The sequence below is a fragment of the Hemitrygon akajei genome, chromosome 14, assembly GCF_048418815.1.
Source record: "Hemitrygon akajei chromosome 14, sHemAka1.3, whole genome shotgun sequence".
NCBI lineage: Eukaryota > Metazoa > Chordata > Chondrichthyes > Myliobatiformes > Dasyatidae > Hemitrygon > Hemitrygon akajei.
This window is the reverse complement of record NC_133137.1, coordinates 31,402,586-31,428,612: the sequence shown is the minus strand read 5'-3', so window position 1 is coordinate 31,428,612 and position 26,027 is coordinate 31,402,586. Positions and strand designations below refer to the sequence as shown.

The following is a 26,027-nucleotide window of genomic DNA, read 5'->3' as shown; positions in this document are numbered from 1 at the left end:
GTGAGATTGACTTGGTTCAGCACTGGACTAAGGGTCTGTGGGTGTATTCTTTTTGTGGGCTTCAGTTCAGAATCCTGTTTGCTTGTGTTTATTGTTTACGTGATTTGTTTTCTCTTTCTTGGGTGTTTGACGGTCTTTTTTCAATGGGTTCCTTTGTTTTGTGGCTGGCTTTAAGAAGATCGATCTCAAGGTTGTAAATTGTATAAATACTTTGACAATAAAATGTACTTTGAACTTTGAAGTTTGATATGAAGAGAAGCTGTGTGAGGAGCACAAGTGTGTATAGTCAAACTTAGATAAACTTCAGAGCCTACACTAGAAACCTCTTCAGTTTTTGTGTTTCAATAAAGCCCATTTCTGAGTTGTTTTTCTCCGAGTTGTTTGCCTCACTTTTTCTCAATGACCTTCCTTGTCAGTAATTTTCCCTCACATTCAGACTTAGCAATAATCTTCATTGTTTCAGTGGTATCCATTTCCTCGTGTATAGGTAAACACTCAGATTGGTGTGGTAGTAAATAGATTATTAACTCACATCCTTAACATGTAGCAACATATTGTGGAACAGGATTTTTTTGTATTGGGAAATGTTTGGTACGAACATATAAAACCATTAGAAAAAAAGAACTGAATCAGGGCATTTGAACCATTGAGTCTGTTCTGCCATTCAGTCAGGGCTGATATTTTTATTACTCAGCACATCCTCCTGCCTACTCCCTGTAATCCTTAACTCTTCTATCAATCTCAATCTCTGCCTTCAACACACCCAATAACTTAACTACCTTTCCCATTTGTGGCAACAAATTCTGCAGATTCACTGCCCTCTGGCTGAAGAAAATTCCTCCTCATTGCATTTCACCCTTTATTCTGAGGGTGCTAGACTCTCCTACGAATGGAAACATTGTCCTCACATTCAGTTATCAAGGCTCAGTAAGTTTCAATGAGATGAGCTCCCCAAATCCAGAACTTGCCAATTACACTAGGATTGTCACATTCTGTGCCAATATTGTGCCTCTAAATCCTAGTAGTTAAAAGAGAGCTGTGAAAAACTGTTTTTCTTCTCTCAAAAATAGTACTGCTTCTGCATGTACTGAGATCTGTGTTAGCCATTTCTCTCGGTCGTCGTGTAAAGGCTGTTTCTAGCTGGTTTCACATTTAAATTAGTTTGATTCATGGTAGTCGAAATTTTTTTCCAACAGGTTTGAGTCGCGAGCAGATGGCGATGAAGGTCGCTTTGAGAAGCAGGTGGATATGACCGTCTTTGCATCTCCAGAACGCTCAGTTTTGCAGAGCACCCAAGAACAGAGAGGGAGGGAGAGCCTCGGCAAAAGGAATGAAGATGAAAGAGATCTGGTAATGACTTGTGCATTCTGCTGCCATTCCAAAGCAAACCCAGCTCTGTGTCACTAAGGCAGTAAAATCTTTAGTTTGGTGTCAGCATGGTATATTGACACAGCCCTGCCCAACTTGGAGGTTTTAATGATGACTAAAGCTCTCTAAAGCACACATTGAGACCAGTAAACTTGTCAATAGAACTGAGAGAGTCCTGAATGCTCAGTAGCAGCAGTGGGTGTTCTTAATATCAAATCAGGGTAGGTCTGTAGATCTTGGAGATCTTGACATACAATAGGAAAATCTCTTGCTTAGTCAAGTTTTAAGTTTATGAGGGAATCGTTGCACAACAAAGTATTTGTCACCTTTTGAATTACTGAAAGGCATAATTTAAATAATAGATCTTATTGTTCCTAAATAGTATATGGGTAATTAACTCTTCATATTTAATTTTAATTTAGCACCAAACAAGTTATTATAACTTGGATAATCACAGATGTAACGTTACAAGTGGGTTTTCTAAGTCGACACACACAAAACACTGGAGGAACACAACAGGTCAGGCAGCATCTATGGAAATGAATAAACGGTTGACATTTTGGGCCAAGACGCTTCTTCGAGACATGAAACATACTTTGAAAGGAGAATTCCTTCCAGTCTCTTCCCCCCCCCCCCCCCCCCCCCCCACTTTTTATTCTGGCATCTTCCCCCTTCCTTTCCAGTCCTGAAGAAGGGTCTCAACCCAAAGCGTCGAGTGTGGTGGTAGGAGCACCAATTGGCCATGTTTGTTACAGATGAGAATCTGGAGAGCTCAAGTGGGCAGGGCTTACAATAAACATTGGCTGAGATGAACAGGTTGTGTCATGTGTGTTGACAGTTGAGTAGCCCATTTAACAGCGTCATTCAGAGTGTTTTAAATTTAACCTTTATTTTTGTTCCAGTTTCCTCGTTCAGCAGAATTAATTCCCCTGGAACTTTACTACCAGTTGTTTAGTACAGGAGGGGCAGTACTTGGGAATGGCTCTACCTGCAAACTCCCTTCCAAAATACACATGCCCTCCTGAGTTGGAAATAGATTATTTGATCCTCATCACTGGTGGATGCATCAGCACCGTAGCAAGGGTTTTTATTCTGGAAGGGCTTTTTATTCTGTCCTTGATGGTATTTTGTGCCTTTTTGTCCACCTGTATTGCACTTTCCCTGTAGCTTTGGCACTTTATTCTGCATTCTGTTATTGTTTTACCGTGTACTACCTCCATGCACTGTGTATGGAAGACAAGCTTTTCACTGTAACTTGGTACAACTTACTTACTTACTGCCCATTACGTCAATGGCGTTTAGGGCAGCAATGAAGGTCCTCCTCCTCTGTCTGTCTGTCCACGGCCACTCAAATGTAGATGGATTCTTCATTGCTGTTTCCATAGCAATTTTGTTTTACCAGTCAGATTTGTTGGCCCTGAGCTGAACTCCCAAACCTGGAGGGCCAGTGGACCACTCTTAGTCTGGCCTCTACCCTTTGACCTGTTTGACATGGGTAACCCTACCAAGAGGCAACGCATGCAGCCCCGACTCCAGCCAACAGAGCTCTCTGGGTCATTGAGATAGACAAGCCTTCAAAACTTACGACAAGGTCCTGTTCCTCTTGGAGGACCTAAGAGCAAATGACAATAATAGACTAATTCCAATTCCCATTTCATATCTTGTGTACGTGTTAAATTTGCTATTGAACTCATCATTTAGAAACTGGACTGATCAAACTTCCATTCATTGTGGATGTCCTCCCAGTGTCCTATGCTGGTTTCCATCTGACCCCAATCACTTTGTCTCTCAATGTGTCTCGATTATATTTTTTAAAAATTTCCCATTCACATTATTTCCTCCAAGAGGACCACAACCTTGTCATTGGGTTTGAAAGCCTGTGTGCCTCAGTGACCCAGAGAGCTATGTTGGCTGGAGTCAGGGCTTTGTACTTTGGTTGTTGGTAGGGTCACCCAGGCCAGACTAAGTACGGTCCACCGGTGCTTCAGACTCAGGGGGTTCAGCTCAGGGCTAACAACCCTATCTGGTAAAACAAAGCTGTTATGGAAACACCAATAAAGAAACCTACAGCTAAGTGTGTCGGCATTCCTGAGTCTCCACCTGGGACTTGTGTAACTGACAGTAGTGAAAACCGAGAGGAAGCTACCGACATGATGAACACCAGAGATGGAGGACCTTCATTGCCAACGGCGTAAAGGGCAGTAGGTATTCACATTATTTGCTGATCCTTCATCAGTGCATTTATGTAACTAAATACCGATCTGAGAGGCTCTGTCTCTTCCTTAACAAGACAGTGCACATCTCTTTCTTCCTCAGCACTTTATTGTCTAAACTAAAAGGTTGCTTCCAATTTCTTCAGCTCTCAAACACCTGTACTGTGTAATCTTATCGATTGCCTGTCGGAAAGCACCAGATGGCATCATTCACTTTCCCTCTTGATCGATTTTTGCTTCTTTATCTGTATTTCAGGCAGAGAAGGACCAATCACACTTGATGGAGACTGACACCGAATTTAGTTGGAGCCGGCGTAAGTCGTTGAAGAAAGTGAGCAAAGGTTTGGAAAAAGGGATCGCAGACGAGAAATCCAGCTCTGAGAAAATCAGCAGACGAAACAGTTTAGTCAGGATGAGGGAGACAAAGGGCCAAATAAGTACAACTAATGCAGCTGATGGAGTTTCCTCAATGAGCGAAACTATCTCCCAAAGTTCAAATGGAATGAAAAGTGACTCTGAACGGCTAGACTCTGACACAAAATCTCTAAAAATGTTTATAATTGAAAAAGAGATGCAACACCTTCAGGAACCAGAGTCTGTTAAGACGGACAGTTCCTCCAATTCACTGAATTCCTCCTTTGATAGAGAGAGAAGACCAGAACAAGCTTCAAGATCCAGGTCGAAGAGTTACACAGCAATGAAAACAACAGTCGACATCGTGCACAGTGAACAAGAGGTGAAGAAAACAAAATCTCTGCAGCTGGAAGCTAACTCTTTGGAGGGGAAAGAAAAAGCGTGCTTTGAAAAAGAGAAACAATCTGACCCTGGGTGTTCCTCCTCAAAGATTACTGAACAAAATGTTTCCAGTTTTCTATTGTCTGCAAGCAATGATAAAATTGATACCCTGCAAGAAGTAAGTGAAAAAGTAGTTAGCTCCTCTCTCCTTGCAACATCTGAAGACAAGGTTGAGAAACAGAACGTGAGGAAGTCGTACATTGTGGCTGACCAAACAAAACCTGAAGAAAAGGTCGGCGGTTTCAGGAGGCGCTGGAATCGGCCACGTCCCGCTGATGTCAGCTCTTTATCAGAGTCGCCACATTCTGAAATCAAAGGCACTGAGGTGCCTAAGGCTGTTGCGATTCAGCAATCGCATGAAAAGATGGCAAAGTCGGCAATGCTGGAAACAGGTATAGTTGGAAAGAAGCTGCTGAGAGTAACACGGCATAGCTCGTTCAGTAACCCAGACACAGCTACTTCGAAGAGTAGCTCTAGGTATTTTGAGAGAACATACAACGCTTCAACCACTCGGGAAATGCTGCCCTCTACTGGATTAAAGCTTCCAGAGAACAGGGATGATACTGAGGCAGGAAAAGAAACTAAACGTTGGTTTCAAGATGACACAACTTTGGAAATCTGTCGGAAGGCCATTCCAAGAGCAAGAAGGAATGAGAAAAGCAATAATTTTTCGACAGGAGCCAACTCTGCAGCTGATCAAGTGACTGATTTTTCAATAGAGGCTACCTACCAAAAACATGTTTCAGCCAGTAGAAAGTCAGAGAGCTTCTTTGAGGAGTACTCCAAAGGTTATCCAAAGATCTCCACTCCAGAGAAACAAAAGTCAACTTTGTTGTCTGAAGAGTTTCTTTGCAGTCCCCAGACAAGTGGAATGGATAATGTGTCAGAGGAACCCCTTGTAACACTGCCTGTGAGACGGTCGAAAACAGCAGATATTGAGAAATCAAAAAAGACGAGGGGCAGTTTGCCGTGCAAAAGCCTTAGTGTATTGGATATTGATGTTTTGATGTCAGAATACAGAAAAGAAAATTCAGAAAGAAAAGTTGATGAGTCAAAAAATTTCCGTTACCATGATAAAAAGGATAGCCATCATTCCAAAACTCTTCAAGAAGATTATGAAGAACACAGAACACCAAAGTTGACAAAATTCGCTGATCAAGACCTTGGAATGTCTTCCCCTTCAGGCAGAAGAAAAGTTACTTCTGATAAGCATAATAAAAGGGGTTTGCATCATAACATCCTTGACCTAGATGCTCTGATGGCCGATTATTCAAAAGAAACATCAAGGCCAATGGATCTTCTCCAAAAGAGGTCTGGTTCAAAACCAACCAGTGGCAGGTCTGTGAGTACAAAAACTGAAAATACCTCATCACCTTTTTCTGAAGGAGTGAAGACTTCTTGGCGAAATGATCAAAACCAGAAACATCGTGATGCCGAATTGAAAAGGGATGTTTATGATGACACGTACACTGACTTGAAAAGAAGTCTCACAGAAAAGAAGAAAAGCAGACCTTACTCCGCTTACTGTGAATATGAAGAGGTGAGGAAGAATGTTTCTTCAACCCGCCAGAAGTCAGAGTGTGAAGGAAGCAAAGAAATGGAGGGTGACACCAGCACAATAGCCAGTATAATTAGACGGCACAAACATGAGAAAAGGAAAAGCCAACCATCTCCAGCCTCTCCAGGGTACAGTGACTTGCAACAGTCTGATCTGCTTGTAGGTGGGCAAATGACTGATGCTGGCAGGGACAAATGGAAATCTAGAAAGGATGATCAGTGGGAACCGGTGCCAAGCCGCAAAAAGGACTGGAGTGATGAGGCAAGTTTCGTAACTTCTGCAGCGATGGACAGTTCAAACCAGACGCTGGAAGGTCATTACCTGAGTAGTAAAACCAGCTTCTTGGATGACATGGACAGCTCATGGAGCCCTGTTTATGGTTCTTCACATATATTGGAGAAGGAAAATTACTTAGAGATGTCAGTAGACGACAAGCAGCACTTGAAAGTGGAAAGCAGGACAAAACACCGTGGAGAACACTCTGGCCAAAGTTCTCCTCGAATATCAAGAGGCCATCCCAAAGAGCTGCATCATTCTGTTTCAGAGGTTAAAAAGTCAAGACCTATCGAAGTTCACAAGGAGACACAAAAAGCGTTCGATGGGCTTATGATAAACCAGCAAGGTATATCAGCAGACTACAAGTATTATGAAGGAAGAAGGAGCAACTCATCTGACAGAGTTCAACACCGTGGCTCAGAGATTTCAAAGCACAGATTACCATCAACAGTGGAGGATAAGATGGTAAGTCTGTTAGCAAATACTCCTGGATTAATGATCAGTCGGGCAAAGTAGGCAGAAAATATTATTATTTTAAATCATTGATTGGTTCAAAGTGTCATTTACTTTCCAAGTATGTGTACCGTGTACAACTCTGAGATTCATCTTCTCCAGTCAGCCACAAAACTAAGAAAACCATGGAGGTCATTCAAAGAAAAGCATCAAACAACCCCCTCCCTTGCACAAAAAAAACAAATAAAACTCCAAAAACCAACAACCCCCTGTACAAAAAAAACTTACAAATCCAAAACTAACAGAAACCAGAATATTAACATTTTATTAGGGGAAGACCATATTAAATTGACCTTGGCTGATTGAATAGCTGTTATAAAATTCAGCCATTTACTGTAATCACTGTATGTGGTATAAATTTAAAACATCTCGAAGGTTGACAAATCTATACGTTTTGAGTATTTTTAAATTGAGAACTAGATTCCCCACAAAAAGCCTGGTTTATTTATCTTCCCTGAGGTTTCCAAATTTAGTCTATGCTACAGTTCTGGTGTGAGGTTCTCTGACGTATAAAGAATCCCTTTCATTCCAATGTGGTGTTTCTGCACATGAGCCTGAATCGAAGAACATTGAGCTTGGGCTGTTCGTGGACGTTTTTCCCCCTGCCCCTCCCCTCCTCCTACTTCCTTCTCATTCTTCCATTTCTCCCTCACTTCACCTCTTTCCCCACTATCTGCTTCTCCCTCCCTTCCTTCTCCTTTTCCCCTTAATGTCCTTCCTTCTCTTCCTTGTCATAGTCACACCCTTTGGTCCATCTTATCCGTACCAACCATGTTGTTCAGCAAGCCATCTGCCCATAGTCCTCTGAGCCTCTGCTGTCCATATATTTATCTAGATCAGGGGTTCTCAGCCTCCTTTATGCTAATGAGCCATACCATTAGCCGAGAGGTCAGTGGACCCCAGGTTGGGAATTTTTAACTGTTGCTAGTGTGCCTGCCTCAATCAGTAGTTCTGGCAGCACGTTACTGAAAAACCCTACAGTTTGCATTAAGAAGCTGCCCCTGATGTCCCTTTTAAATCTCTTACCTATGATCTTAAACCATCTCTGGGAAGGCTATGTACCTTCCCCTTGGGTGGTGGGTGGCGATACATCTCTACCAAAGGAGGTGTAAGGCGCTCCTTCCCTTTGTTGGCCAGCAGGTCACCCCTGGGCAAGGTGTAGCCGCTGCTTAGCCCCCTGATCAGGGTCACATGAAGCCAGGGGAGCAAGTGGTGGATGATCGTATGAACAACTGGTGTGCATCACACGTCCTGGTTACGTGACCACTGACGCCAGGCAGACAATCTCTGAAGAGTATTGATAATGGCTGGGGTCACCCATCTTGTAAAGACACTGCCCCGAAGACGGCAATGGCAAACTACATCTGTACAAAATTTTGCTAGGAGCAATCATGGTCATGAGACCGTGATCACCCATGTCATACAACATGGCACATAATGATGATAATGACCATCACCTATCTATGGACCTTATGATTATTTTATACTTCAATCTGCTACGTTCTAGGCAACAAAGTCTTAGTCCACATAACCTCTTCTTGTAGCTCAGGATCCCAAATGCAAATATCTTCCGGGTAAATTGTCTCTTCACCCTTTCTAATTTAATAACATCTTTCCTGTAGCAGGGTGACCAAAAATATACACAGTACTTGAAGTGCAGCTTCACCAACATCTTATCGTATTGCAAAGTAACTCAAATTTGTAATTTTCCTTTCTCATCACTATCTACCAAGTTAGTTTAATTACGGTTCTGCTCTGATTTTGTGAGATTTCCAGACTGGTTTCAGCCGAGACCCTTCTTCAGGACAGAGGAGAAAGGGGCAAGATGCCAGAATAAAACCGTGGGGGGGAGGGGAAGGAGGATAGCCATGTGGGTGGGAAAGGTCAAGGGTTGCAGAAGAGGGAATCTCTAGGAGAGGAGAGTGGACCATAGGAGAAAGGGAAGGAGGAGGGGACCCAGGGGGAGGTGATAGGCAGGTGAGAAGAGTTAAGAGGCCAGAATGCGAAACAGATTGCCGGGGGTGGGAATAACATTGCCAAGTCATTTAGAAATCTGTTTGCCATGGAGTTTTAATGCTCGTGAACGCATTGTAGACATACAAGTGTATCTGCTGGTGCCCGATTAAAAGGGATGGTTTACTTACAACCAGATTCAGATTCAGGTTAAGATTCATTTATTTATCACATGTGCGTTGAAACTTACAGTGAAACGCATCGTTCACACTAATTACAAACATTAATAACCCAATGATGTGATGGGGGCAGCCTGTAAGTGTGGCCTCGTGGTCTGGAACCCATAACATGCCCAACCCTCTGCAGAACACAACAAACAACAACAGCAAAACAACCCCTGTTCCTCCCAAATGCACAAACGTCATTCTCCAACCCTGGGTCAGACCATCTTCGGCCTCCAGCGGACACCACTGTCATCTCCTGCATCATCAGAGGGTACAGGGATATCTTTTATACATACATAGCAGTCTTTTCTTAAATTCTGTGTCTTCCCAGCGACGAAGATTTGGATGGACTAATTTATTTAAAGACTACAATTGCACAGTTTTGAATATTGCTGCATTGCTGGAGGGTCTTGGTATGTTTGTTCTTATTAAATACAAACAGCGTGGTAAAATGCTAGCACACTTTTTTTTACTGTTAGTGACTTACAGCTCGACACGAGTGTGTGCAACCAACTTACCAACTTCTCTTCTGGTTCTGGGTGAACCACCCGCATTGCCCACTGGGAAATGAAGTTCTATGTTATGTACACACTCTATGTCCCCCACCCCTGGGTCTAACCTTGTTAATGAGGACACGTCTTGTGCCAAGATGAGGTCATCCTCAGGGTGGAGGAGCAACACCTTATATTCCATCTGGGTAGCCTCCAATCTGATGGCATGAATATTGATGAATACGTACACAACGCTGGAAGAACTCAGCAGGTCGGGCAGCATCCGTGAGAAAAGAATAGCCAACATTCATCAGGAATGGGGGGGAAGAGAGGGCCGAAGCCCAGTAATAGAGATAGGGGAGGGGGTAGGGCCTAGAGGCGCCAGGTGGAAAACCAATCAGAGGAAAGATAAAGGGGGAGGGGAGGGAATAAGCATGAAAGAACTGTAGAGATAAAGAAGCAGAAAGTTGAAAGGGGAGAGAGGCAGAGAGGGACCTGGGATAGGGGGAGGGGGAGGGAATTTCTGGAAATTGGAGAATTCAATGTTCATACCACCAGGCTGGAGGCTACCCAGACGGTAGATGAGGTGTTGCTCCTCCAACTGAGTTTGGCCTCATCATGGCAGTAGAGGAGGCCATGTATGGACATATCCGAATGGGAATGTGAAGCAGAGTTGAAGTGGGTGGCAACCGGGAGATCCTGTCTATTGTGACGGACGGAGCGTAGGTGCTCGACGAAGCGGTCCCCCAATCTGCGTCGGGTCTCGCCGATGTAGAGGAGGCCGCACCCGATGAAATAGACAACTCCAGCAGACTCGCAGGTGAAGTGTTGCCTCACCTGGAAGGACTGTTTGGGGCCCGAAATGGTGGTAAGGGGGGAGGTGTAAGGACAGTTGTAGCATTTGCGCTTGCAGGGATAAGTGCCAGGTGGGAGTTCTGTGGGGAGGGACGTGTGGACCAGGCAGTCGCAGAGGGAACGATCCCTGCGAAAAGCTGAGAGGGGTAGGGAGGGAAAGATGTGCTGGGTGGTGGGGTCCTGTTGAAGGTGGCGGAAGTTGCGGAGGATAATGTGTTGGATCCGGAGGCTGGTGGGGTGGTAGGTGAGGACAAGGGGAACCCTGTCCCTGTTGTGGTGATGGGAGGATGGGTTAAGGGCTGAAGTGCGGGAAGTGGAGGAGATGCGGGTGAGGGCATCTTTGATGATGCCAGAAGGGAAACCACGATCCTGAAAGAAAGAGGACATTTGAGAAGTCCTGGAACGGAAAGCCTCATCCTGGGAGCAGATGCGGCGGAGACGGAGGAACTGGGAATAGGGAATGGCATTTTTGCATTGGGCAGGGTGGGAAGAGGTATAGTCAAGATAGTTATGGGAGTCAGTGGGTTTGTAGAAGATGTCAGTGGATAGTCTGTCTCCAGAGATGGAGACCGAGAGATCAAGAAAGGAGAGAGAAGTGAATTTGAGAAGAGAGAAGATGGACCAAGTGAATTTGAGGGCTGGGTGAAAGTTAGAGGCAAAGTTGATGAAATTGACGAGCTCAGCATGGGTGCAGGAAGCAGCACCAATGTAGTCGTCAATGTAACGAAGGAAAAGTTGGGGAGCAGTGCCAGTATCGATTTGGAGCATAGACTGTTCCACATAACCCACAAAGAGGCAGGCATAGCTGGGGCCCATGCGAGTGCCCATGGCTATGCCCTTGATCTGGAGAAAGTGGGAAGAACCAAAGGAGAAGTTATTGAGAGTTAGAACAAGCTCCACTAATCGGAGGAGTGTGGTGGTGCTGGGGAACTGTTGGGGTCTGTTATCCAAAAAGTAGCGGAGGGCTTTGAGGCCTTCTTGATGGGGGATGGAGGTGTATAAGGATTGAACATCCATGGTAAAAATGAAGCGGTCAGGGCCGGGGAATTGGAAGTTATTGAAGAGGTGAAGGGCATGGGATGTATCCTGGATGTAGGTGGGGAGAGTCTGAACTATGGGGGATAAAATGGAGTCCAGGTAGGCAGACACAAGTTCGGTGGGGCAGGAGCAGGCTGAAACTATGGGTCTTCCGGGACAGTCAGGCTTGTGGATCTTGGGGAGGAGGTAAAACCGAGCTGTGCGGGGTGTGAGAATTATGAGGGAGGAAGGTGTCTGGAGTTGATGAGGGTGGAGATGGTGCAGGAGACAGTGGATTGATGTTTTTTGGTGGGGTCCTGTTCCAGGGGTAAGTATGAGGAGGTGTCGGAGAGCTGCCATTTGGCCTCAGTGAGGTAGAGGTCCGTCCGCCAGACTACTACGACTGCACCACCTTTGTCTGCGGGTTTGATGGTGAATATCGATTTCATCTTCCGTTAAAAAAGAAATTCCCTTCCCCTCTTCCTCCCCCCTCCTCCATTCCCCACTCTGGCCTCTCCTCACCCACCTATCACCTGCCCCTGGGTCCACTCTCCCCCTTATCACATTCCAATTTATCAAGCCCTTGAGGGTTGAAAGGCCCTATTTTTTTTTTTGCTTAGTAGGGGAATTAAGGGTTATGGAGAAAAGGCAGGCAGCTGGAGCTGAGTCCATGGCCAGATCAGTCACGATCCTATTGAATGGCGGAGCAGGTTCGACAGGCCAGATGGCCAACTCCTGCTCCTATTTCTTATGTTCTTCTTTTGACCTTTCCCACCCACCTGGCTTCACCTCTCACCTTCCAGCTATCCTCCTTCCCCTCCCCCCACCTTTTTATTCTGGCTTCCCCCCCCCCCCCATTCCATTCCAGTCCTGAAGAAGGGTCTCTGCCTGAACCATCAGCTAACTACTCGTTTCCATAGATGCTGCCTGACCTGCTGAGTTCCTCCAGTGTTTTTGTGTGTTGCTGGGGAGGAGTAATTACTGAGCACCCAAGTAATAAGTGGCATCTGCATCTGTCTAACTATTTGCATTGAACAATGTGAGATGTACGTATTGTTAACACATCAAAGTTTCACTTAGAATGGAGAGTATAAATGTCATTTTCTGATAACACTTGCCTTGCTTTGTATGCGATAGGATTTCCAACCTGTACAAAAGGAACCAAGTTTGGAGTTCCGCAAGAGCACGAAGCAGAAAATTGGGGATATGCTTAACCTGGCTGTAAAGGGCAAGAAACAAAATGAAGAGAAGACCCACTCTGGACGCGAACTACAGCGGAGCAAATGTCCAGTCCACAAAGCAGTAAGAGCTGGATTTCACAATGAGGTGTGATACTGGTGTCTCTGTGATGGAAATGGGTTGTTGTGTGGGTGCAGACAGGCTGTGGGTGTCACTGTTAACAGGCGATCTGTCAGTGCAGCTGTGGTTATGCAGGCAGTCGATGCGGCTGTTGACATCAGGAGATCAGTGTGGCTGTTGATGGCAGGCAGTTGGTACAGCTATTGATATGCAAGCCTGTTTATGGTATAAATTCCATCCCAGCCAGGAGCTGACTTCATGGGCAATATGCACTCTCTTCTATGTGATTGAGTTTTGGTACCTGCTGTGGGCAAACCCACCACAAAAGCTGTTACCATTAAACTCTGGGTAGTTCATTTCTGATTTGCAACGGGTATCAATAATGGCTTAGTGCTGTGTAGCCAACTGTAGTACTCAGTGAAATCATTGTGGAAATCTTTCTGTGCAGATGTTGGTTTGGGACAGGATTGGGATTGATATGGATGTATCTCTGGTGATGTATTCTGCCAACATTATTACTTCTGTTGTGGTCCTGACTGGATAGTGGCAGACGGAAGTTCTGACATTCTAATTCCCTGGAGTATGGTTATCTATTGCTATCCCTTTAAGACTCAAACTGCCAATTATTGCCTGCCACATTCCTTCATGGAAAGTCTGTACTTAAAGGCCTCATGCTGAGCACTCTGTGCTCAACTGTAGGAGTTCCATTTCCAGTACTGTTGGTTGTGATTTTGCCTTTGGATTTTGTTTGTACTGTCTTGTTTATTTTGAGTCTGAGTTAACTCTAGACCTCACCCTGCACTTGAGTTCACCATCATCTATAATGCTCTTGTTACAACTATTAACAGCTGAATGAGATACCAAGTATTGACAAATATCAGCAGAACTGCACAGTTTGAGAGCAAGAAAAGAACTCGTATCCTCAGGAGAGGAGAATAAATTTGATATAGGACTGTCATCGAGCAGACAATATGTTTAAGATTGACTTAGCAGGTGTCACTAAAGAGTTAAAATGCTATTTTGATACCGGTGCCCGCCAGAGTGGATGGAGACTGCAAATATTCCCATTTGTGTGCAGTCCCTAAAACAAAAAGGTCAAACCCTTTGAGGACTTTGGTCTGAAATAAATGAAGCTGGACTTGATGCTGACCTGAGTATTTTGTCGGAGTTGTTGCTGGTGCAAATAATGTATTCAGAGTTACTATCAAAGTACCTATATGTCATCATATACATCCCTGAGAGTCATTGTCTTGTGGGCATGCTCAATAAACCTATAGGTTAATAACCATAACAGAGTCAGTGAAAGACTGCCCAACCTGGGCGTTCAGCCAGTGTGCAGAAGAAGACATTGTGCAAATACAAAAAGAAAGAAATAATAATAATAAATAAGCAATAAATATCAAAAACATGAGATGAGTTCTTGGAAGTGAATCCATAGGTTATGGGGACATTTCAGTGATGGGGCAAGTGAAGTTAACCCTTTTGGTTCAAGAGCCTGATGGTTGAGGGGTAGTAAGTGTTCCTGAACCTGATGGTGTGAGTTCTGAGGCTCCTGTACCTTCTTCCTGATGGTAACAGCGAGAAGAGCGCACGTCCTGGGTGGTGGGGATCCCTGATGATGGATGCTGCTTTCCTGCAACAGTGTTACGTGGTGATGGGCTCAATGGTGGGGAGGACTTTCCGACCATATCCACTACTTCTGTAGGATTTTCCATGCAAGGGCATTGTTGTTTCCATACCAGGCTGTGATGTATTGTCATCCGTTTGCTAATGGAGGAGAGATGAAAGTTGGATGCTGGTTTGATATGGGTGGGAAACTTTGTCTTTTTCAGGATTATTGAGTGAGAAAAATACAGAGACAAGACTAAAATCAAACCAGCCATGATCTTACTGAATGTGGGAGTGGGCTGTGCATTGGGTAACCTACCCTTGCTCCTAATTAGTATGTCCATAACCGGTTTGGGGGTTTTGGGCTTGGTAATTTGGGAGTTGGATTTTGGGGTGGAGATATGTCTCTACCAAAGCAGATGTTTGGTGCTCCTACCCTACGCTAACCTGCAGATCACCCTTGGGCAAGGTGTAGCACCTGCTTAGCCCACTCCCACTGATCAGGGTCAGGTGAAACCGTGGGAGAAGGTGGTGGATGGTCGTATGAGCAGCTGGTGCATATCACAAGCCCTGGTTTTGTGACCACTGGCTCCAGGCAATGGCAAGCCATTTCTGTAGAAAAGTTTGCCAAGAATGATCATGGTCATGAGACCATGATCACCAATGTCATATATAACAAACGAACGGGTTTGGGAAAAAAAATCGAATGCTTTCCAGGGACAGACGATGGGGGTGTAAATACCCCTGGACTAGACATGCCTAGGCATCAAACCTGATGAAGATGGTAGTGTTTCTTATCAAAACGTTGGTTAAAATCAATACCTGTACCCAGTTGGAAGCCCAAGAAAAGTTGATTCAAACAAGTTTTGGAGTTATTCAGGACATCGAGGTATCTATGATCTAGGTTTTGAGATCTGCCCGTCATAGATGATAAATGAGATCTAGGCCTCATATGGAGCCAGTGATCATTAATGGAGAATGTGTGGAGCAGGTTGAGACCTACAAGTATCTGGGAGTACAGTTGGACGAGAAGCTAGACTGGACTGCCAACACAGATGCCTTGTGCAGGAAGGCACAGAGTCGACTGTACTTCCTTAGAAGGTTGGCGTCATTCAATGTCTGCAGTGAGATGCTGAAGATGTTCTATAGGTCAGTTGTTGAGAGCGCCCTCTTCTTTGTGGTGGCGTGTTGGGGAGGAAGCATTAAGAAGAAGGACGCCTCACGTCTTAATAAGCTGATAAGGAAGGCGGGCTCTGTCGTGGGCAAAGTACTGGAGAGTTTAACATCGGTAGCTGAGCGAAGGGCGCTGAGGAGGCTACGGTCAATTATGGAAAACCCTGAACATCCTCTACATAGCACCATCCAGAGACAGAGAAGCAGTTTCAGCGACAGGTTACTGTCGATGCAATGCTCCTCAGACAGGATGAAGAGGTCAATACTCCCCAATGCCATTAGGCTTTACAATTCAACTGCCAGGACTTAAGAACTTTTTTAAAGCTATTATTAATGCTTTTTGAGTTAGTGATTTAGATGCATATCATATTATTACTGAGTTAAGTATTGTATGTAATGAGTTTTTGCTACAACAAGTGTATGGGACATTGGAAAAAATGTTGAATTTCCCCATGGGGATGAATAAAGTATCTATCTATCTATCTATCTATCTATCTATGTACTCTAATTCCAAATTTCTGCTCTATCCACAAAATGACCTGATAAAATGCATCAGAGAATGCTTTCACCTCTTTCTACATTCACTGAATTTGAATTCAAAAGTTGCTTATTTTTCTTTCCTCCTTCTTTCAATATGCAGAAGACTTTGACTTGTGCTCGTTTCTGTAACCCTGCTGCAATATGAAGATATGCTTGTAGGTGGAGAATTGAGCCGTTTTCTACATGCTGTAGTACATATTTCTGCCAGCAGGTGGCAGGATGAAATGAAAAGGCAATCCAGCTAGGGCAGTTTTCAACTCGCTGGAAGAAAGCATTCAGTACAAGGTGCATAGTTGAGTCTAGCCAAAACAGTTATTGTCCCTGGACATGAGATAAATAGTTATCCACCTACTTAAATCCCTCCTTAGACACAGTCCTTCTTATACTTTTCGTTTTTTTTCTGGCAGTTCTCTGGGATCAAGGACTTGTTTCCACCACAGTTCTGCGGGACCTCAGGTGTCCGACGTGGGACCCTGGCTCAGCTGGTGTACTCCTTGTACGATTTACACTGGCCATTTGAAGTTCTCAATGCCATCCTGAATGCTGGCCCATTTTAATTGGTCATGTCAAGAATTCTATAACTTAGTGGAAATGTTCTGGGAACTTTTGAGCACATTCTTGAAATGTATCCTCTGTCCTATAGGTATCTTCACAGGCTTCTCCATAGCCACAACGCTGTGTCCTCTAACTGTTATCTTGGAGTCTCATAATTTCCTTTATCCTACAAACAATGCCTGTATCTTCAGATCTGAGCTCTGAAGTTCTCTCCATAAAACTCCTACCTTTCCAACTCTCTCTCCTTGGAGATGATGAGATAACTTACATACTTATTTAGAGATTCAGCATAGTAACAGGCCCTTCTCCCCCAGCTAACAATGCCCAGTACATCCGGGTAACCTATTAACTGCACGTCTTTGGACTGTGGGAGGAAACCCACACGGTCACAGGGAGAACGTACAAACTCCTTACAGACAGCAGCAGAATTGATCTTGGGTCACTGGTGCAGTAATAGTGTTATGCTAACTGCAGTGCTACTGTACCACTCCAACGTAATCAATCTGTAACCTAGGTTCTGGGCCAAGAACTGGGAAGTGGGATTAGTTAGCACAGCTTCTGTGGAGTCAATGACCTCAACTGTCTCCTGTTAATAAAGTTTTCTCTGAATGAGTCTTTCCTTAGTATGGTTGAGTTTTGGTCCAATTAAAATCCAACGGGGACATTTTCTAATGGTAAATGCACCATCCATCAATCTGCAAGTAATTGTCATGACATTTGTCAGCAAAATAGCACTTCCTGTCTATCAGAATGTTAGCTAGAAATTCACATTTCCTGGTTTGTCAGATAGGCTAGAATGTGATGTGCAGTTGTCTGGCAATTTTAAGTCATTGAGTCATTGAAAACTACAGTACAGAAACAGGCTGTTCAACCCCTCTAGTCTGTGCTGGATCATTTAAACTGCCTAGTCCCATTGACCTGCACCCTGGCCATAGCCCTCTGTACCCCACTACCCCTCCCGTCCATGTACCTGTCCAAACGTCTCTTCAACATTGAAATCAAAATCGCATCCACCACTTTCACTGGCGCTTGTTCCACGCTCACACCACCCTCTGAGTGAAGTACCGGTAGTTTCCCCTTGTCTTCTATCACGTCCCAATGTTTTTCTTTCCCTTTTGATATCATTCTCTTACCTTTAACTCCACACTTTAACTGGTCATCTTTATCTTGGTGATCCAGTGTCTCTTTGAGGTGATTTCAGTAATATTGTGATTCTAAATGTAACCAGTGTGAGCACAGAGTGAACCAACCAGATATTCTCCTTTTTTTGTGTGAAGCTGGCTGAGGCACTGAGAATAACTTCCTTGATCTTGCTTGAAAAGCACCTTGGGATCTTTTGTGTCTGCAAGACTCTGAAAGGGGGCTGGGGTCTGATGGTATTGTTGCTGTTCTTTTTTTGTTGGGGCGGGTGTTGGGGGTCTGACATTATTGGTGCTGGAGTTGGGGGTTTGGGATTTTTGACTTTCTAGCTGCTGTTTTCCAGATGCTAGTTTGTGTGCGAGGGAGGGGATGGGTGTTTTGGGGTGTGATGCTCTAGATGTCTTTTTCCAGGTGGGCGGTATGCTAGTTTTTTGTGAGGTAGGGGTTAGGGTATTTGGGGTTAGTGACTTTTTGTTTCTATTTTTTGATGTGGGGGGAGGGGTGTTGATGTCTTTTCTTTCAACAAATGGCACGGTTTTTCAGAATTACATGGCTGGCTGGAGAAGATGAATATCAGAGTTGTATTCTACAAGCATACTTTCTGACAATAAAATGAACCTTTGAACCTTTAAACCTTCCATGGGATGCAAGATACACGAGAGATTCTGCAGATGCTGGAGAGTTTGAGCAACAGACACACGATGCTGGAGGAACTCAGCAGGTCAGGCAGCATCTGTGGAAATGAATAAACAGTTTCTGGCCGAGATCCTTCATCAGGATAAAGATATATTCTGATGGAAGTCTCGGCCTGAAACTTTGACGCCAGATGCTGAGTTCCTCCAGCGGTTTGTGTGTGTGTGTGTGTTGGTTGAGTAAATGGGACCCTGTTTGGCCTGGTCAATGTTTATTCCTGAACCAAGAGGACTAAAACAGATGATGTGGCCATTATTACATTGCTGTGTGTGGAAAGTTGCTGACATGATAGGTGGCTGCATTTTGAAAATGTGATACTGCTCTCTAGTGTTTGAATATTAAGAGGTTTGGAATTCGTGGAGGAAGGTGGCACTAAGCTGCAAGATCTGTCGTGATCTGATTGAATGAGGACCCAGATGGTCTATTCCTGTTTTTGTTTTCACGTCCTCTTGTCTTCTCTGTGGCCACTTGGTTTTGTGGGTTTTGAGATGACTGATGAGGCTGATGTGTTTTCTTTCACATATTTTATGTTTTGGGGACATCATTAGGCGGTGAAAGACATTGCAGAAATGCAGACAATACAGTTGAACATGCAGCCATATCATTATACAAACATTTAAATATTTTATCTCAAGGTATAGCATGGTAACAGAGCCTTCCGGCCCAAAAAGCCCACTGCCTCCCAATTACACCAGCTAACCTACTCACCCGTACGTCTTTGAAATGTGGAGGGAACTGAAGCACCCAGAAGACACCCATGTGGTCACGGGTAGAACGTACAAACTCCTTACAGAGAGCTGGAATTGAACCTGGCTCTTTAATAGCATTACACTAGCCACTGCGATACCGTGCCACCCCAGTAATGCAATACAAAGCGGAGAATAGGGAGGTAAAAAGGGCAGAGATTTAGGAAATATATTCCAGAACTTGGGAACTCAGCAGATGAAAATGCAACGTGGAGCAATTAATTCTGGGAATGATTAATATACCAGCCACCTGAGGATTGAACGTCTGGAGATCATAAGGTGAGGCTGAAGAGGTGATTCGAGAGCAGGGGTGCAGATTATACACAGTGACTTGGCTTAACTGGTTGTCACTGCAAATCAACAAACTACAGATAACCTGGGTCTGTAGGTGGAGAGATCTTTCCTCAGTGCGGAGACGGCGATATCTGCACTGATAAATGTCTGACTGTGGCGAGTGGAGATGGAAACGGTTGGGATGTCATACATCACATTTTTTCTTCATAAATGTATTTGTTCTCAGGTGGAACCTTTAAGGTATTAGAGATAACAAAATATAATTTATACATAACTGGGAGAAATGAGAGCAAGTTGACAAGGATTCTTGTTAATGTTCAGTTGTACATATTGAAGATCTTCAGGTTTTGTGAATTTCTGTGCTTGGAACTTGCACAGAATTATGCAAAATTTACAGAATTGGACCAGTTCCATCTGCTGCTTCCACGGGACCTTCCTCCCATGCAAACCTCCAACAGGATGTTTCTCCTTGGATTGATCTCACCTTTCCTTAAATGGACCTGTATCACTTTCCTTTGTTAGTCCTCGTGATTCGGACATTCAATCAACTCTCTTGGCAAAGTAATCTCTCCTGAATTTCCCACTGGATTTTATAATGCCTCTTTTTTGTACATGCAGTCAGTCCTCGGGTTATTTTGGAGTCATTTCTGAGAACTGTTCATAGCTTATTTCTCCCAAGGCAGAAGCGTCCATTTTTGATTCAGTGTTTGTATCCTTGGTATAGTTATTCATTTCAATGAACAATCATCCTAACTCTACCCGCAATTAAACTGATTTTAATAGATACTGTTTTCAGTCGTTAATGAGCATCACAAGACAGTTTATTGTTACTATTATTATTATCACTAATTTGATAAATGTTATTAAAATGCATGGGGGAATTTGCGCAAGTCAAATTTCTGTACATCATGTCAATTGTAACAGATGGAACTCTGTATACACATAGTTTATAGTTTTGATCTCCTCACAGGTGGAAAGATTGTCCCATCCTTTTGAAAATTTAATTGATCAGTTCCCCTAATGTGTTGATTCTCATTTATCGAAAATAACTCCAAACTATTCAACCTTTCCTGTATCATTCTTTCTTTTACCTTGTACCTTCTCCAGACCTTCTGCATCCTTGTTATAATGTAGCAACACCACACAGTTCAAAGTAAATATATTATGAAAGTACATACACGCCACCATATACAGCCCTGAGGTTCATTTTCTTGCAGGTATACTCCACAAATCTTTAGAATAATAAACATTAACAGAAAGACCGAGCCAACTTGAGCATTCCACCAGTGTGGAAAAAGCAACAATCTGTGCAAATACAAGAAGAAATAAATAATAAATAGTAAATAAATAAACAATAAATATCGAGAACATGAGATGAAGAGTCCTTGAAAGTGAGTCCATTGGTTGTGGGAACGTTTCAGTGATGGGGTGAGTGAAGTTATCACCTTTCGTTCAGGAGCCAGATGGGTGGGGGTTAGTAACTGTTCCTGGGCCTGGTGGTGTGAGTCCTGAGGCTCCTGTACCTTCTTCCTGATGGCAGAAGTGAAGTGTACCAAGTGTAGCCTAAGCAACATTGCATTGCTTCAGCCTCTTTACTCTCCATCCATGCTTGCCTGTTCCTCTCCTCTTGGGTACTCTAACGAGCGTGAGGATTGGTGGACTGGTTCAGTTGTGCTTTCGTTGTCTCCTTGGAAACATGGCAGGGTGCTGGTCACCCCTGCGTTATGGCCATTCAGGTAATTTGCCCCTTGCAGGATCCATAAATCATGACCCTTAAATTTGAGATATGGAATAAAATTTGCTTTAATTGAATTTACGTGAAAAAGAAGTAACTAATTAAACACAAAGCATGTTTTTAAACGTGTTTCCTGACATGGATGATGTTATGGAAGATTGCAGTATGGACCACCTTCCAGGAAAGCGTCATGCACGCACCTCACCTTCTAAAGGTAGGGATTGGCAGTAGTCTGGTGGAGATTTCCTGTCTGGAACTTCCCTTCTGCACCCCCCCCCACCCCCCCGCTTCATCCCACCAGCCTCCAACCAATCCTCTGTTCCCTCGAGGAGGAGTGGTCAGAATGGACAACAGAGAGTAACTTGGGGACACCATTCATAGTATAAAAAAGGAAATGTGCAATTTTTAACATGCCTAATGGCACTTGTGGGCCTTAGAAACAGCTTAACGTGTCGCATTAGATCTCACACAGTATTTCAGCAGATAAAGAGGGTGGAAAAATGGGGTGAGGAAAGGTCGAGATGGCTGATCTCTTTGACAGGTTGGAAGGCTGAAATAGTTTGAAATTAAAATAGTTCATGGTAAAAGGAAGTGGTGAAGGGACAGGAAGTATAAACTATACTGGAGTACATGTAAATTGTGATGGTCAAGTTATCACTAACAGATACAATCCAGAGCAATGATTGTGAGTTAAACTGAACCAGCAGGTTCAAGAACTGCGACTGCACTTCCCTTCAACTATTCTGTTTTGAGACACTTTCATCACATTACACTAAAATGAACTTTTTTTTATCTAATTGCATTTCTTGTAAATATTGTGTAAAAAAAATTATGATTAATATAGCAAAAGTTAGTTGGAAGTTAGAGGATTTGGAAGTTTCTAAAAACCAACATTAGGCAACTGAAACAAATATATGGGGGAAAGAGAGATGAGTTGTGAGAGTAAGCTAGCCAGTAGTATCAAGGAGGATACCAGAAGTTTTTTCAGATGTATAAAGAGTAAAAGAAAGGTGAGAGTGGATATTGGACCACTGGAAAATGACACTGGAGAGGCAGTAATGGGGACAAAGCAATGCTGGATGAACATAAGTCTTCACTGTGGAAGACATTAGCAGAAATTTGAGTGTCAGGGGCAGAAGTGAGTGTCACTGCTCTTACTAAGGAAAAGGTGCTTTGGAAGATGAAAGGTCTGAAGGTAGATAAGTCACCGGCACCAGATGGACTGAAAGAGGTAGCTGAAGAGGTTGCTGAAGAGGTTGTAGAGGCATTATTAATAATCATCCAAGAATCTCTAGATTCTGGAATGGTTTTGGAAGACTGGAGAATTGCAGATGCCATTCAGCTCTTTAAGAAAGGAGGAAGGCAGAAGAAAGGAAATTGTAGGAGATCAGAAGGAATTCCTTTAGCCAGAGGGTGGTGAATTTGTGGAATTCATTGCTTCGGATGACTGTGGAGACCAAGCCATTGAGTATATTTAAAGCAGAGATTGATAGGTTCTTGGCTAATCAGGGTGTCAAAGGTTACGGGGAGAAGGAAGGAGAATGGGGTTGAGAGGGATAATGTCAGCCATGATGGAATGGCAGAGCAGATTGGATGGACCGAATGGCCTAGTTCTGCTCCTACGGCTTGTGATCTTAAGGTCTTTGTCTTTCGACTTTATGCCTGTGATGCTGCGGCAAGTTCAGCTGTTCATTGTACTTGTGCTTGTGGCAACAAACTCGACTTTGAATTTCTTGAATTCAGTGGAGACGCAAGACTACAACTGCTGGATTCCGGAGCATCGAGCGGTCTGCTGGAGGAACAGCACCTGTGGAGAGGATTTGCTAATGTTTTGGGATGAACCCCTGCGTTGCATCTTATCTCTGATGCAAGGTTTAAAACGTTGATAGTTCCTCTCTCCCTGTACTGATGATGCCGGACCTGCTGAATCCAGGGAGCTGCTCGTTGGTATCAGCAGGCTGGTGGGTCTGGACTATACACTTGCTTTTTCTGTGTCATTATATTTTACTGATATTCTTTATGGGTTGTTGTATGTGCAGTGTCATGGCGTAGGAGGAGTGTATCAGGACTCTCTTATTGCATGATTGTGATCTTGTGTGCGCTGTGTTGCGTGATTGTTGGCAATGTGTTTTTGCACCCCGGACCCTGCAGTAAATCTGTCTGGGTTGGCTGCATTCAAGTACGGCTGAATGACATTTAACCTTGAATTGAATGCAGAAGACTCCGAAGTGTGTAACAGACAACTTGAGGTGCTGTTTCTCAATTTTGTTTTAGGCGTCTTCGAGCTGCCATGCCTGAGGAGTGTAAAACACAGAACAGCTTCAGAAACGAGCCAGGGTACTTACCAGGAACATTAAAAAAACTAGATACTGATCCCTACAGAAATAAAGCAAGGCAGATGATCATAATCTTGGTGAAGAGGTCAGTTTCTAGGTCCATCTGGAAGGAAGATGGAGAACCAAAGGTTAAGCAGGGAATTACAGAGTTTAGAGACTTGACTGAAGAAGTTTTTTTTGACTAATCTAGCTTGCAACAGCAGGGAGAGAGTGGGAGAATACTCAGTGCATTGAGTTAGCCCTGTGACACCTCAAGCCTTTCAAAGGAGGCCAAGAATTCATGGACTCTCAATGATTTTAGTTGAGTCTCCATCAGAGTACAGCCTGTGTTCATGAAAAGTTCATTGACCTGTTACGTTGCCAGTGTTTCCAATTTGAATTCCAAGAAGTTGGTGGATTCTGTCATGAATTAGAGAAACTCGCTTTGCTTTCAGTGAAAAGTCTCACTTCTGCTGGGATTTACTTAATTATGATTCCAACTTGCAGTTCAAGGGTCATTTTTATGCCGAGCACCATGTTTAATGATGAATATTTCAGAAAGGCCTTTTTGTTTCTTTGATGTGTGTTGTAAAATATGTAAAGATTGAAATGACATCCTTGAGCAAGTATACAAAATATTCATGACATTTTCTTTCCCATTTTTGAACTTTTAGTTTATTTTTATATTTTGAGAAACAGCATGGAACAGGCCCTTTGAGTCACTCTACCCAGCAATCCCCCGATTCAACCCTGGCCCAAACATGGTACATCTTTGGCCTGTGGGAGGAAACCGGAGCACCCAGAGGAAACCCACACAGTCACAGGGAGAACATATAAACTCCTTACAGGCAGTGGCGTGAATTAAACCCGGGTCGCCTGTACTGTACAGCGTTGTGTTAACCAGTACGTTATCATGAATTATGGACAAGGAAGGGAGAGTGGTCAGGGTCATTTATGGGGTCTGGCACATACACGAAGTGAGTGTGAAGTCCTGAGTCTCTGAAGAGGAAAAGAGGGAAGTTGTACTGGTATTAATTCTCTATCGGAAATGGTGAAAGGATTATTTCTAAGAAACGTGAACTAGTCTGTCCTCTCTCAAGGCCGACTGACACTGCTTTGTGGATCCAGAACTTGCTTGCCCACAGAGGCAAAGGTCATATTCTGTATGGAGGTCGGTGACCAGTGGTGTGCCTCAGGGATCTGTTCTGGGACCCCTGCTCTTCGTGATTTTTATAAATGACCTGGATGAGGAAGTGGAGGGATGGGTTAGTAAGTTTGCTGATAACACAAAGGTTGGAGGTGTTGTGGATAGTGTGGAGGGTGTCAGCGGGACATTGATAGGATGTAAAACTGGGCTGAGAACTGGCAGATGGAGTTCAAGACATAAGTCTGAGGTGGTTCATTTTGGTAGGTCAAATATGATGGCAGAATATAGTATTAATGGTAAGACTCTTGGCAGCGTGGAGGATCAGAGGGATGTTGGGCTCCGAGTCCATAGGATGCTCAAAGCAGCTGCGCAAGTTGACTCTGTGGTTAAGAAAGCGTACGGTGTATTGACCTTCATCAATCATGGAGTTGAGTTTAGGAGCTGAGAGGTAATGTTGCAGCTGTATAGGACCCTGGTCAGACCCCATTTGGAGTACTGTGCTCAGTTCTGGTTGCCTCACTACAGGAAGGATGTGGAGGTCGTAGAAAGGGTGCAGAGGAGATTTACCAGGATGTTGCCTGGATTGGGGAGCATGCCTTATGAGAATAGGTTGAATGAAATTGGCCTTTTCTCCTTGGAGCAACAGAGGATGAGAGGTGACCTGATAGAGGTGTATAAGATGATGAGGGGCATTGATCGTGTGGATAGTCAGAGGCTTTTTCCCAGGGCTGAAATGGTTGCCACAAGAGGGCACAGGTTTAAGGTGCTTGGGAGTAGGTACAGAGGAGATGTCAGGGGTAAGTTTTTTACTCAGAGAGTGGTGAATGCGTGGAATGGGCTTCTGGCAATGGCGGTGGAGGCGGATACGATAGGGTTTTTTAAGAGACTTTTGGACAGGTACATGCAGCTTAGAAAAATAGAGGGTTCTGGCTAAGCCTAGTAATTTCTAAGGTAGGGACATGTTCAGCACAACTTTGTGGACCGAAGGGCCTGTATTGTGCTGCAGGTTTTCTACGTTTCTATGAAAGTAGTTTGTGCTTTTGTTCCAGCATGTACTTTTTTGTGTTTATTCAGGAGAGTGAAATTGAGCATTTGTTATATTAGATAGCCATGAAAGATCAAAGTGTGTGATTTAAGCAGAAATGGAAGGAATGTAAAATTAAGGTATAATAGTATCCTCTTGATACTTTTACCATGAATGTCTTAGTTTTAGAAAATGCAGTAAAGTGTAAAAATGTTGGTGCTTATTGTTTGTACGTAAGTCACTGCGACATTTTAAGTTGCATTGCTATCCCGTTGAGGTCAGAGCTGTGACTGTGACATCACAAAGAAAATGAAATTACATCAGTTCATATCAGTAATTCATTGCAACCATATCCATTCATGGGGGCACCTGAAAGTCTCACCACAAATTTGCACTGAAAATCTGGGTTTGTAATTTCTGAAGCACAGAACCTTGCATGGAAATCAGCAACTCAGCCTGAGGTATGGGTAAAGCTTAATTCCCTGAATTGTAATC

General features: G+C 43.8%; 1 protein-coding gene across 4 annotated transcripts in view; it reads left to right on the top strand.

The window, feature by feature from the left end:
• LOC140738451 (uncharacterized) overlaps positions 1-26,027 on the top strand; it is a 268,214-nt gene that overhangs the window by 99,131 nt on the left and 143,056 nt on the right. For 3 of the 4 annotated variants that reach the window (XM_073065743.1, XM_073065742.1, XM_073065745.1), the window contains 3 exons: positions 1,197-1,350; positions 3,838-6,675; positions 12,401-12,589. In XM_073065743.1, coding sequence (XP_072921844.1) covers positions 1,197-1,350; positions 3,838-6,675; positions 12,401-12,589 — 3,181 coding nt within the window. The remainder of the gene's footprint in view (positions 1-1,196; positions 1,351-3,837; positions 6,676-12,400; positions 12,590-26,027) is intronic. The other variant, XM_073065744.1, reaches the window with a different exon arrangement.